We start from the raw sequence: 13,603 nt of genomic DNA on the forward strand, positions 1-13,603 counted from the left end.
TACGGTCACCGATAAAACTCCGTGCGAGACACTGTGCATCTAAGCCACTGTAGGGACGTTTAAAGCTAGTATTCCAAGGTGAAAGGTGACCGGTCTTGATTGTCCGGAAACCCACATGACACACTGTTTTGGAGGTCATCGTGGGCTTTTCTGCCAACTGCCATTGGGGCACGTCGCATTTATTTTTGGGGCTTTGGGGTTTCTGACTTCTTGTTCGGAGACTTGAGGGTTGTTTACCGAGGATCACCGTAATGCTTGACCGTGGAGGAATTGATTCCCCGGAAACACTTATACACCCCGTTGAGTGAGCCGGACTGCTACTTGCGTTCCCCACAATCTCGAGATGTTGACTATGAGTGTTCAAACAGTTCTGGCGGTGATAACCTCAGTTGTCGTTATCATGATGGTGGGTGGTGCATTTGTGGATTCGACACACACAAAAGACATCGATCGTAGAAAGGGGAAGATGGTCTTCGCACGGTCTACTCTGCTAGGTGTCAGTTATTCATGGATCGTATCCATTCCCGCGGGGGGCAAACGGGAAAAGACTGAAATTGCGGAGTAACTATCGTCAAGTTTTACGTGGTTGAAACAGGGTCAATAGCCGACGCCACATGTACATACAGTACCGTATGTATATTAGACCAAGTCCTGGCTCTGACCCTGTAACTGTAACTGTAATGCAACAGACATAACATGCATTTCACGTTTTGGGTAGTGTTTGGAGGTGGACAGGGGCTGTTGAATTGATATCCATTTTTCACCAGCCACAGGGGCATGGCAGTTGGGGTAGATGTCTGGGCTGAGCTGAGCTGAGCTGTGTCAGTACGTATTTCTGACGTACGTACCAAGCATCAAACATTCGTGAGTCCATCTCGAATACGGATACTGCTATGCTATACAGCCTTCAAGGCCAAAACACTGCACCGAATATATACTAGTACTGACAAATGTGACCACTTAGTCTTGCAACATTCATGCCTCGGTCGATATCTGAATACCTTCGGCTGCCAGAGCTCTCGAGTAATCGGCCTGGGCCTTCTCCAACGCATTCATTGTCGGCTGCATCAAGGCAATCACAGCAGTCTTTCCACCTCCTACATTCTCAGATCTCCATCGAATCTTCTTCCCCGTGCGCTCGAAATGATCACGAATTTCTTTCTTACGGCTGCGAACGATTTCTTCTCGTTCCTTATCCGCTTCCTCCGCAACAGCATTGATTCGTGTAAGAGAGCGACCCAAGGATTCGGCTAAATATTGTAGTTCCCCAGCACGATCTGGATCGCCTGAAAGGAACGCATTCCAGAATTGGTGCAAGAACTCAATAGTGGTAGCATGAGTGAGGCTGCACTTGCGGGAGATTTCAGCAGGTAGACCCATGGGCTCAGCAGTGTCTGTATCATGACCATATTGCTGGGCACGTTGCTGGCGTACGCCCTTCATAATATCCTTGTCAGCGGCCTGAAGAGCAGAACGTGAGCCAACATGCGATCTTTTGGGTGCGTCGTCGTCGCTTTCGCTCTGTTCATCGAATCCCATCGCTGTTTGAATGTTGATACCGCCAGCTCCATCACTCTCTAGTGTCTCGAGATCTCCCAAGATATCGAAGAGTACATCACTGGGTACTTGTTTTTCGAAGACAGCAGCCTGCTTAGAGGGTGCTGAGTCGTGTTTGGAGAAGAACTTGTTCTGCTCCTTCACATTGAGCATGATACGATGCTCTTGCGCATCACCCTTGAGATCGCGCAGTGCCAATTGGACATAAGCATTGTAACCGCCATCAGGATCGTCCGTGTTGACATCGGATGGCGCCACGTTAGCCATGATCTTCTCACTGAGACTGTTAAGTGTCTTGACAATGGGTATATCCCCCCTAGGACGCATCTCAACATCCTTTGCATTACCACTTCTGAAGCCTCCTTGATTCTCCTCGTTGGCCTCTATGTCGATGATATGTGGCACCTGCTGGGCCATGATCTTGCTCTGAAATGCCACAGTATTCTCGCTTGGGTCGTATTTGTCGAATAAAGGATCTGTAGGGTCGTTTTCTACGACTCGTTCACCTCGTAGCATTTTGGAGAGTCTGCTGAGGAAGAAACGTGACCAGAATTCTGCCTCGGATAATTTTGGGACATTCTCGTTATAAACACGCTTGATCAGGGGATGCTGTGCGAAAATCATCTGCACCTGTTCTACGCTGATGTTTAGTTTTAGCTCACCGTCAACGGTCTTTGGTTTGACTGTGGAGAGAACATTGTATGCTCCTTTCTTCTGGTTTGTCTCAATGGCATGAGCCCGGAGAAGATTTGTGCGCGTTGACCAGAACTGTGAATTGAATGCAGCTCCTGATAATGACTCGGGCTTTGTTTGCATTGCTTCAACGTAAGTTTGATGTAGGCTAGTATCGTTTCTCATTAGGGACTGCTGTAGCTCAATATCATTCTTGAGCTGTGAGTCATCGAACCAGCGCGAGGACGATGCCTGTTGTGAATTGACGGCGCTGGCGAAGGCCATGGACGCTGAACCACTACCAGTGCCTCCAGCGCTTGGGTTTGGTGTTGAGGAACCGCCGCTGGCGCCGGAAGGTTTAGGGACGGCGACATCGCCGCCGCGCGATGAGGCTAATAAACTGGACAAAAGATCTTTGACGGCCTTTGCCTCCTCCTTGGCTTCGGCAGTATTGAAATGAAAGAGATATGTAGCGGGATCGGCATCTCCAACCTTTTCAAAGATCTTGAGCATCACCTTTGCTGCATTATCAGGGGTTTGTTGAAGATCTTATTGGTGTCAGTTCTCGAAACGCGTTTAGGAAAGATTCCACTTACTTGTGATGTTGTTGATACTGAGGGTCACGGTGGGAGGCCCTCCAGAATTGGGAGTCCAAGTGACCAGCTGATGGTCAGTCGTGAGAGTCAGGATACCCTCCTTCTTCTTGAAGAGGGTTCTTCCCACTGGAATAGCCATATTGATGTGTCGGCGCCAAAGAATTAATTATTATGATAGTTAAGACGAATATGAGAATGAACACTCTACACAAGGCAATGAAGAGATGCTTTGTCCAGGCATCAGACCCACATGCGGTCACTGATTCACCGATTACCTAAGGCAAATGCACCTCCATCCAATATCCAGCTAACCTGGGGGAAGATACAGAGAATTAGAATTGTATGCCGATGCTTTTATGGGGTTAGATTACAATATCCATGAAATACAATATCAAGTCTTTCATACATAAACTTCAAGCCATGTGATTGATTCCCTAGTGCCTAATAATGCATCCCTTGGTAAGTGGAGCTTGCTCGATTTTGGCACTGTACATGCAATGGATGCTTCTGCTTATGCCGATACCAACCTGTAGCTGTGGACCCCTTTCTGTTCTGATGTTTCTTGGGCTGGAGCTGATGAATAACAAGTTCTTTACTTGGACATGGAAGCTATATAGAGGTAAAGGGTTGAAATCTTAGGTATCTGCAGTCTCCAACATTTAGGTACTTATTCCCAGGCGTCAGATAACAGTTTTGCTCTTTCATTCACTACAAATGCTCTCAAATCTGGCAAAGTCTATGTAAGTATGTATGGATGTTATACAAAAACCAATCCCCAGCGCCATGAAGTGCACATATACGAAACCAAATCCCAGTAAAAGCTCATGGACCGCGACGTATGCGAACCTCATCAGCATCGGCGAACTTCTTCTCTGCGCCCACGCCGAAACCCATCATCTTCTTAGCACCCTTCTTCTTAGCCCCGTACTCCTCGTCAAATTTGCGGATCTGCTTTAGTGACTGCATGTCTTCGCTGATACTGGCCGGGATTTGGCGCAGTGCCTTGTCGAAGTGCTCCTGGCGCAGTGTGCGCTTCTTGGGGTATTCATAAGGTTCAGGGCCGGTGTGTCTCGCGGCGGCCTCGTTTTCCTCTTCCACGGCAGCCATAGCAGCGGCGACGCAGGCGTTCTTGAGGTCAGACCCTGAGTAGTAGGGAGTACGCTTGGCAAGATCTTCGAGCGATACGGCAGGATCAAGAGTTTCGCCTTTGAGAAGAATCTTCAGAATGGCAGTACGGTCGGACTGCAGGGGTAAGTCGACAAGCAGACGGCGGGGCAGACGGCGGAGGACAGCGTCGTCAAGATCGAAGGGACGGTTTGTAGCAACCATAATAAAGGCTTCTGTCTCTTCAAGACCGTCCCATTCCTTGAGAAACTGATTGATGTGAGAGCGATGCGATGCGCGAGCACCAAGCATGCTACGGTTGGCTAACAGGGAATCGGCTTCATCGATAAAGACGACGCAAGGGGAAATCTTCTTCGCAAGTGTGAAAACAGCACGGATAAGCTTTTCACTCTCACCAACCCACTTGTCATTGATAGTAGCACCGCTGATCTCAAGCATGTTTGCGCCACTCTCTTTAGCAACGGCCTTTGCAAGCAACGTCTTGCCTGTACCTGGGGGTCCATACAACAGACACCCTGGAATCTTGTCTTGGGCCAACACTCCGTACGAAAAAGCGTCAGGTCGTACTAGAGCCAGAGTCGTAAGCAGCTTGAGCGCGGATATAGTTTCCTTAGGCACGTGAACATCCTCAAACGTTGTTCTCAAATTCTGACGGTTGATGTGCCCAGAAGATATCCGCTTCTCATACTCGTTTAATTTCAGAGCGGCTCGGCCGCCTGATTGTGGATCTTCCGTCTTCTTCTGTGAATCCTCCCCGTCCGACTTCCCATCTTGTTCTGACTCATCGAGGTATCGCTGGCCAGGTTTTTGCCGTAAGGGACCCATGAGAAGACGCTCATATACACCTCCCGGAGCAGCGCCAGCTGCCTCTTCTTCGTGACGCTTAGCTGCGCTCGCAATATTGTATACCTCCGGTAAAGGAAGTATGGATTTCTTAAGCATTTGGGCCCGTGTGTCAGTGGCATGCATAAAGATTTTCATGTGCGCATCAGAAAAGTCAAGAAATTGATGGCTGCCCAATGCCTTCAACATTCGGTTGATGTTTTGCACATTCTCCACAAAGATATCTGTTTCTTGTAGGGGAAAGGGGTTCTCTAACGTCTGTGTGCCGCCGGATGGCTTGGGTTGCCTCAGAGTGCGCTGAGGATGGATATGTCGAGAGATCACAAAGTCGCTGGCAGAGATGTCTCGAAGCATACTCTGGTACTCCTCTGAAGGTTGTTCGCTCGATGATGTTCCTAGAATGGCAATCTTGGAGCCTTGCCGCCATGCTACATCCACCAGACTTCTCAGCCGTGTTATCAGCATTGCACCCTCGAGAGTCATGCTCAATTCCACGAAGTCGTGGATATGGATGATAAGGGGCTTTTCTCGGGGTGAACCCTGCTTCAACTCAGCGGCTTCTAAGATCTGACTCAGAACTTTGTCGATCTTGAGGTTCTCCCATTTCCCAAATGGGTCGTAGCCACCCTGTTTGATCTTTGAAAGTTCGTCTTCAAGACTACCTGATGCCGTACGAATGTTAATCACGCCAGTGTCAGGGTCATTGTCTTCCTCTTCTGGTCGTGCTACGACATCAGGGTCCTTGTATAGCTTGCCATTCATCTCTGCGGCACGAAAGCCCACATGAGATAGCGAACCTCGCGAGTAAGCCCAGTCCTGCTCAAGATAATCCCCAACTACCACGGACAGATCTTGGGCATTGAGTTTGATCAAATCGGCGTCGTTGAAATATGCGACATGATCCGCAACTGCTGCTGATATGGCTTGTCCACTGTAACCCGACATCGACAGGACAGTTATCTGACGCTTGAGATTTTTGGAATCCGAATCGGGCGGAGGTGGTGTCGTCAGTTCGCGACGTAGAGCGGATCGCACAGAGGAGAACGTGAGAACGGGGAGGTCGGCAATGGCTTGAGATAAAGAGTGGTCAAGTCTCCAGTCATAGTCAAGAATGCTGTCGAGGCTGGTCTGAACCGACAAGAACTGGTCGCGAAACTCTTGGGTTTGTCGGTCAAAGTCCTTGTAGTAATGCCACCACCAGAATGGTGTTGAAGTATACGTGTATTCCGCATGGCGAGCAGGGTAAAGCGAATCAGCCAAATGCCACGCAGAGTCGAGTAACATATCATAGACACGGGTCAGGCTTGTCAGCTTGTGGACAAGTTCCTCCGTTTCGCAGGATTCGGGCTTGATTGTGAGGATCTCGTTGGCGCGGTCTGTGATTTTCTCGACCAAGGCACTGAATGTTGTATCGAAGTAGTCTTCAAGTGCCTTGTTGGATTCCGTTACTCGGGTGTTTTTCTCGGTGGATTGAGGGTCGACAAAGATTGACGACGTCTTGGGCTGTTTAGCGTCTTCAGAAAGAGCAATTGGGAGCTGCGGTCTCCTCCAAGCATGATGTAAAGTAACATTGTCGTCGAGGAAGGCTTGTGGTAGCTTGACGGGAGGCAGTGCGGGAGCGGCCTGTTTGCGAGCTATTCTACTTTTTAAAGAACTTGATGCTCGAACTCGCGAACGACCTGACAAGTTTTCTGTGCCATTTTGTGGTTGTATATCCTCATCCTCTACAGCTGTTGACTGGTTCGGAGGCTTGTCGCCATTGTTTGCGCCTGCGCCTGCGCCTGCATTTCTCCAGGTCGAAGATGTTTGGAATGATCGACAAAGGATTCGAGATCGGGGTTGGAATCGGGCAGCGGCGATGGCAGGATGGAGAAGGGCGCGAAGCCCTGTCGATTGCATCCGGGCGAGTGCTTGTCAGTCGGGATCGAGAGGATGAAGTTGAAGACTTGGGCAACGTCGAGGGGATGTTCAACTTCAACGTCGCAGGGTTGTTGGCGAGGCCCTGTCCTGACTAACAAATTTCCCCAAAGTTTCCATGGGAGCGTTGCGTCAAAAAAACGGGAACGGATTTATCAAGATCGAATCGGCCGAATCCCGGTCCAAGTCCGGCTCCGATTCTCAACTACGGTCATTTTAATAGACATGAGATTGCAGTAATTACTATACATGTATCGATATGATGGAATAAGAAGATTTCCCGGAAATACTTCCTATTTCGATTGCTTTTCTTTTGTAAAACTGCAGCGTAATATATCATGATACTTCCTTTCTCCAAGTCGTGTAGGGTAGGTATCCCGTCTCGAATGCTTGGGTACATTGCCAAAATGAAGTAGCATAAGTGCTAGTCTAGATTCGCATAAAGTGACTAGATTACTTTGTCCCCTGTGTTTTCAGCGACCAGTTCTTTCAACGCCCTAACGCATACCTATGCGATTCTACTGTCTGAGTACGCAAACAAGACTTCCCTGATTCTGAATGGATAGTCAATCGTTGAAATTATTCTGATATAACAGCAACCACTCCACCATAATACACTCTTAAATACATCTTGATAACATCCAATCTGTAGCCTCCATGTAACGAACCCCTGTCATTCAATAACACGAGCCAGACTCCACAAACCGGGCTGAAGTGTGCGTAAAACAGCCATGGACGTTGACTACGCCTGGCGTTCCTCCTCTAAACCAGCTCCGAGTCAATAAGAAATTCCCTCGACATCTTGTGGACAAACGAGTAGAGAGGCTTGGCCTTGATCGAAAGACTTGCTGAATACTAATTGCTCGGTTTCGACACCAGGTACTTAAGTTACGATGGCAGAATGGTTACAGTGCTGCTAATGTCGACTTGATGTAAAAATCAATTTAGACAACCCGTGGATACGATGCATTCCAGTCAGAGACGTGTTTATCCGCGTCTCTTATCTATAACGTAGTATTCTGCCAGAGTTGACCATGCCAGACTTGCTTTTTAGAGTTATTGTCATCATCGATTATAGTCGTCATCCACTCACGGGCAGCTTTAATTAGACTGCTGCTAAGCCTTGTTAGTGCTGAAACGTACACGCGGGGTTTCCACTGTTTGGCGACGGCTTATCACTTTGTCTGTCATCAACACTACAACTCAAGTACCTTCCTTGACCTCTATCCTACCTGATTTGAATTGCGCTCTAACTTGCTTGTTACTCGGTCCATATCCAATAGTTGAGAAACTCTCTCGAACTCTATGTCATAGCCTCAAAGCCCGCTTCACTGTTGTTCGTCATCTCGGCCATGGACAACCCTCAACCATCATCAGAACAGCGCCAGTCAACCAGTCCAGAAGGATCGCCGCCTAATTCTGATAAGCCTTACCACTCAAAACGACCTCACAAAAAGTCGCGTGCTGGATGTCGCAACTGTAAAGCTCGCAAGGTCAAATGTGATGAGGCACGACCAGTCTGTAAGTCTTGCAGACTGCGCAAGGCTGATTGCGTATACACGACTCCCGCAACCTCTAACACATCCTCATCCTCATTAAATGGCAGCGCTACAAACAATTCACCTCGCGCCTCTGCAGAAAAATCGCCCGCCCCCCAAAAAGCTTCTTCACCTGATGTCGAATCCATTAGCGAAGAGATCCTTGAGGAGGTTGGTTCCCTGACGGTACAGCCACACTTTCGCCCTACCCCTATGGACAGGATGGATATGAAGCTACTGTGGTTCTACACCAGCTCGACGTGCACGTCTTTCTCTGTTGATGAGGGTCCCCTAAATCCCATCAATGATGTTTTGAGGAATAAATTGGTTCAAGTCGCTTTTGATAACCCCTTTCTCATGGACTCATTGTTCGGTCTGGCAAGTCTTCACATGCAAAGTCTTGATTTGAAGCCTGATGCTGCCCGCGCACTCACATATCGTGCTCGTTCATTCGAAGGCTATCGCAGGGCAGTGGAACAAGCACGCCCAGAGACATTTCCTGCTCTTCTTGCAAACTCTCTACTTCTCACTGCACTATCGTCTCAAAACTTCCGAGACGAAGACGCCAAAAAGCTTTACATAATAGATTGGATGATTGTATGGCGAGGTATCGGACTCGTCATCGACCTGATGGGTGTCGAGAAGCTTATTGACTCAGGTCTTTACCCTCTCTTCAACCGGCCTTCTATTGATATAGAGCAAGCTTCACACCACATCCCTGCTGTTCTTCTTCTGATGATCAACTCTATAGAGCCTGGTGACCCAGACTATCTTGATGTCGAGATCTACTATGAGACGCTCCAATTTTTGGGCTCTCTGTATCAGAACTTGCACGATGGCTTCGGTCCTGTTATGATGCTGCGGATTATTACTTGGTTCACGTTTGTTCCTCGAAATTTTGTGCAATTCGTACGCGACTTGCGCCCTCGTGCTCTTATAATCCTCGCCTACTATGCTGCCTTTCTCAAGCTCCCGACAGAAGTTTGGTGGATGGCGAATATTGGGAATCGCTCTTTGCAGGATCTTTGCGAGTTTATTGGCCCAGAATGGCAGCAATACCTGCTCGTCCCGCATATGGCGCGTCTAGTTGAAGGGGAACTTGAAATCGCAAGGGTGTTGTTTGAAGATCCCAACTGGTCGCCCAGAGCGCCAAGCAACCTTCGTTTAGATCCTACGGCGGCTGTTACACTTGTTGATGAAACGGGTAGACGTGTTGAGTGGCTTCCTGCTGAGAAAAGGCTTGTGCTCATGGATGGAAAAGAGGATATCTCAACCAAAGCCAAAGCCACAGACAAATGGAGGAGGGATCTAAACGCTTCTTTCTCTAATACATAGAAATTTGTATTGTTGGGTCTATTGTAGACCGGTCAGATGCTGAGTCGGAAACGCCATCGTTGAGAATCTCGTGTGTAATCCAAGTTAGCTTGTGACTATGTCAAGCGTAGGATATTCTTGCTTGTCGATGGTACTGTGGCCTTGTAGCCTCATTGAACTTTTTGTTGTTTAATACTGACACTGGAGTTTGATTGATAATTTTGCTGCGCTTTATATTGTTGAGATTATGAAGTAAATGGATGAGTAGAGGCTGTCTAAACTTTAGCTGTGGGACTTGTTGAAATATGGTTGGTGACTGTTTACCCAACACTGCTATGTTTTACCACGTATCTATCTTTACATATGCGGAAAAGAGAATAACAATATACACAATGAGCACGATCGACACCATGTAAAACGCGGGTGGTACTGATTATTTAACGACGACAATTAGATCCCACTCCACTTGACGATGACAATGTCTTAAGCAGGCGGACCTTTGAAATTGATCAACGGTCCAGGCTGGCTGGCTACTAGATAGAGATTATCTATCTTCTAAGGGTTAGGACGCCAGAATAAAGTAGCCTGAACTCGGGTCTAAGCTGGCATAAACTATATAAATCATTTCGTAAATCCTCGGTGACTTGTTTTCCTGGCACCCTTCCTGCCCTCACGGCTTGGGAAACAGGCCCAGAATAAGAATCGACGCATGTCAGGGGAAATACGACTTGGTCAACAAAGTCACGAATTCGATAAAAGTAGTTGTCACGTTCATACAATGTTAGAAGAATCACTTAGTAAAAAAGAAAGCTTGATATGGCTACAAGAGGAATTTTGTTGATTTCTTGGTACACAGCTCACAAAAGAGACTTGATGGAGCTCATGAGAAACCTCCCCGGACCTTGTTTCCTCTGCTCTATACAAAGGTCCTTATTTCTCTCCTCCCGTCTCCCGCGGCATTAACTTCAATACATAAACCCCTTACTGACCAAGCTCAGCAAGAATCTTCTCACCCTTGGCCTTGGCGGAGGCGAAGTCACCAACCATGTAGAAGGCACCCTCGGGAAGGCTGTCACCCTCACCGTTGAGAATGGCCTTGAAGGAGTTGATGGTCTCCTTGAGGTCAACGAGCTTACCCTCGATACCAGTGAAAACCTGGGCAACAGTGAAAGGCTGGCTCAGGAAACGCTGGATCTTACGGGCACGCTCGACAGTAAGCTTGTCGGCCTCAGACAACTCGTCCATACCCAGAATAGCAATGATATCCTGAAGAGACTTGTACTCCTGGAGGATCTGCTGAACACGGGTGGCGATGTCGTAGTGCTCCTGACCAATGACTCGGGGGTCCAACATACGGGACTTGGAGTCGAGAGGGTCGACAGCGGGGTAAATACCCAACTCAGAGATACCACGGGACAAGACAGTGGTGGCGTCCAAATGGGCGAAGGTGGTGGCAGGGGCAGGATCAGTCAAATCGTCAGCAGGGACGTAGACGGCCTGGACGGAGGTAATTGAACCCTCCTGAGTGGTGGTAATACGCTCCTGCATACCACCCATATCGACGGCGAGAGTAGGCTGGTAACCGACGGCAGAGGGAATTCGTCCCAGAAGAGCGGAAACTTCAGAACCGGCCTGGGTGAAGCGGAAGATGTTGTCAATAAAGAGTAGAACGTCCTGTCCCTGGCTTCTGAACTCCTCAGCGACAGTCAAACCGGTGAGGGCGACACGGGCACGGGCTCCAGGGGGCTCGTTCATCTGACCGAAGACCAGGGCGACCTTGGACTCGCCATCAAGCTGGATGACGGAAGTCTCCTGCATTTCGTGGTACAGATCGTTACCCTCACGGGTACGCTCACCGACACCAGTGAAGACGGAGTAACCACCGTGGGCCTTGGCGATGTTGTTGATAAGCTCCTGAATGAACACAGTCTTGCCGACACCGGCACCACCGAAGAGACCAATCTTTCCACCACGGGCGTAGGGGGCAAGAAGATCGACGACCTTGATACCAGTGACGAGGACCTCAGCAGAGGTGGACTGCTCAACGAACTCGGGGGCTTCGGTGTGGATAGGGCGGTGCTTGTCAGACTTGATAGGACCACGCTCGTCAATGGGGTCGCCAGTGACGTTCATGATACGACCAAGAGTCGCGTTACCGACAGGAATGGTGATGGGAGCACCGGTGTCCTGGGCGGCAGCACCTCGGACGAGACCCTCAGTACCTGCAAAATTGTGTTAGGGTGTATCTGTGAAAATTCGAAACGATGATGACATACCGTCCATGGCAATGCAACGGACAACGTTCTCACCCAGATGTTGCTATCAATTGTTAGAACAGGTCGGCCAAATGAGGTAATTGCATGTGTACATACGGAAACCTCAAGGACGAGCTTCTGGCCATTGTTCTCAGTCTCGAGAGAGTTGAGAATGGCAGGGAGCTTAGCGCCATCGAACTTGACTGTGATATCGTCAGTAACGCACTCGCTGTATTATTCCAGGCAGTTTCAAGGCCTGTTGATGATGGTTTACTAACCGTCGACGACGGCACCGATGACCTGCAAACAGTCGGGTTAGCACGGATTCTTGTGCGAATCGGTTTCGCCCGGGCGACCGGAATGGAATCAGGAGCAGTTCGTTCTCACCTGGTGAATCTTGCCGGCACCAACACTGGTAGTGCTCGCCCATCGGCTGGAAATGGGAAGTCGGAGAGCGGAAGGTCGGAGGGCACGTCGAGGGAGGACGGCCGGGCGAGCCGCGCGGGCGAAGGAGGAAATGCCGCTGCCGAGGGAAAAACACAATGGTCAGCTCAATTGGGCTTCAATTGGAACGGAAATGGCGTCGAAAAAATATCGACTGTCGCTTCCGCGATCGTTACTCACCTCTTGAACATCTTGCCAGATGACAAAGAGCGATCAGAGATAGGAGTGGAGAGAGGTTGGTTGAAGCTGAGGAGAACTTTTACGGGAGGTGTGAGCGTTTTGCTCGGGAGGACGACTTGTCGGCAACAGAGCTTTGCAGAGAGTCACGTGAGACGCTAACCCGAAATTACAGTTGGTTCCACTGGGGAAGCTGCGATGCCGGCAATTTCCCGGAATGAACTCAACGGAACAATTCGCTCAAAGCCATTCAGCCAGCAGCGACAGCGGGGAGATGCCTGACAATCATCACTGAGTCCTGGTTCCTTAGGCGTACAGGCATCAAAAGCTTTCATGCCCCATCTCTCGCTCTCGGCCGTGGGACCGATTCATCTCACAGAGGCGCCTACCTACGAAATAGATCAGGAAGTCGAAACTCTCCAGCAATTCTTTTTGGATCTTAGGTATCTTGCTGGATAGCAGGAAACCAATTTCTAAAGCTTAGGATGCCAGAATAAAGTAGCCTAAGTGCTAGTCTAAGCTGGCATAAAGTAACTGAATTATTTCATCTCTTATGCTCTTAGCGATTAATCTTTTTGATGCCTTGATGATTTATGGTAGACTTGCGTAGGTATAGTACCTAATGGGCTGGAAGGACTGGTCTCTCTTAAACAGAGCGGGGAAAGTAGCACTGGCCTGATCTGGTCTGGCTGTTTGCTGCTCACCCAGTTGGGGGGTGGAAATTCGAGATAGATTGGCTGAAGTTCTGAACCATAGAAGTGCATACAAGGCACAGGCAAGGTAGATGAATGTCCAGATCGAATGCGTCAGAATGCATCGTATTATCACGATGTCGCGATTGTCTATGAATCGTGAAGAGCCACCTTCACAAACTTCAAATATCATATGTTATCGCTTTATCTATCAGATCATAGGTACGGATACAGCTCTAATACATGGTAAGCCAAAAACCTAAAAAAGTTGATGTCAATTCAACACACTTTCCGGGGCAAGCATGTAGATTCAGGGATCCCCATCTTACATCCCCGTCCTCTTGTAACAGTGGCTAACTCCTATTGGCTCATCTGGTCACTAGACCTAGATGGCCCTTTTAGTAACCAATCGTGAGAGGCAATTGGTTGTCCCAAGCTTGCTGGCCCAGTTAATCTTTGGCGTTGCGATTTGC

General features: G+C 48.8%; 4 protein-coding genes across 4 annotated transcripts; 1 reads left to right on the forward strand and 3 right to left on the reverse strand.

Annotated features, from left to right (window-relative positions):
• Window positions 1-975: 975 nt before the first annotated feature.
• Window positions 976-2,964, reverse strand: B0J16DRAFT_276240 (uncharacterized protein; the record flags this gene model as incomplete). The annotated part of the gene is made up of 2 exons (XM_046123731.1): window positions 976-2,777; window positions 2,826-2,964. The coding sequence occupies 2 exons, from the start codon at window positions 2,962-2,964 to the stop codon at window positions 976-978; spliced, it is 1,941 nt and encodes a 646-aa protein (XP_045978000.1).
• Window positions 2,965-3,503: 539 nt separating this feature from the next.
• Window positions 3,504-6,794, reverse strand: B0J16DRAFT_350626 (uncharacterized protein). Its single transcript, XM_046129074.1, has one exon. It carries the CDS (start codon window positions 6,690-6,692, stop codon window positions 3,648-3,650), a length of 3,045 nt encoding a protein of 1,014 aa, XP_045978001.1. The 5' UTR covers window positions 6,693-6,794; the 3' UTR covers window positions 3,504-3,647.
• Window positions 6,795-7,854: 1,060 nt separating this feature from the next.
• On the forward strand, window positions 7,855-9,804 carry B0J16DRAFT_350628 (uncharacterized protein). The gene has a single exon (XM_046129075.1). It carries the CDS (start codon window positions 8,063-8,065, stop codon window positions 9,581-9,583), a length of 1,521 nt encoding a protein of 506 aa, XP_045978002.1. The 5' UTR covers window positions 7,855-8,062; the 3' UTR covers window positions 9,584-9,804.
• Window positions 9,805-10,543: 739 nt separating this feature from the next.
• B0J16DRAFT_275390 (P-loop containing nucleoside triphosphate hydrolase protein) lies at window positions 10,544-12,342 on the reverse strand (the record flags this gene model as incomplete). The annotated part of the gene is made up of 5 exons (XM_046123706.1): window positions 10,544-11,784; window positions 11,839-11,881; window positions 11,935-12,020; window positions 12,096-12,117; window positions 12,205-12,342. Coding segments are annotated over 5 exons (1,530 nt in total), but the record flags the coding sequence as incomplete, so codon positions are not given.
• Between the last annotated feature and the right edge of the window lie 1,261 nt (window positions 12,343-13,603).

This window comes from Fusarium flagelliforme, assembly GCF_020744385.1.
Source record: "Fusarium flagelliforme strain FIESC 12 MPI-CAGE-AA-0113 chromosome Unknown B0J16scaffold_8, whole genome shotgun sequence".
NCBI lineage: Eukaryota > Fungi > Ascomycota > Sordariomycetes > Hypocreales > Nectriaceae > Fusarium > Fusarium flagelliforme.

What these genes read in the sequence shown, in the direction of transcription:
- B0J16DRAFT_350626 (XM_046129074.1), bottom strand. Translation starts at nt 6,692, where the DNA reads ATGCAATCGACAGGGCTTCGCGCCCTTCTCCATCCTGCCATCGCCGCT.
- B0J16DRAFT_350628 (XM_046129075.1), top strand. Translation starts at nt 8,063, where the DNA reads ATGGACAACCCTCAACCATCATCAGAACAGCGCCAGTCAACCAGTCCA.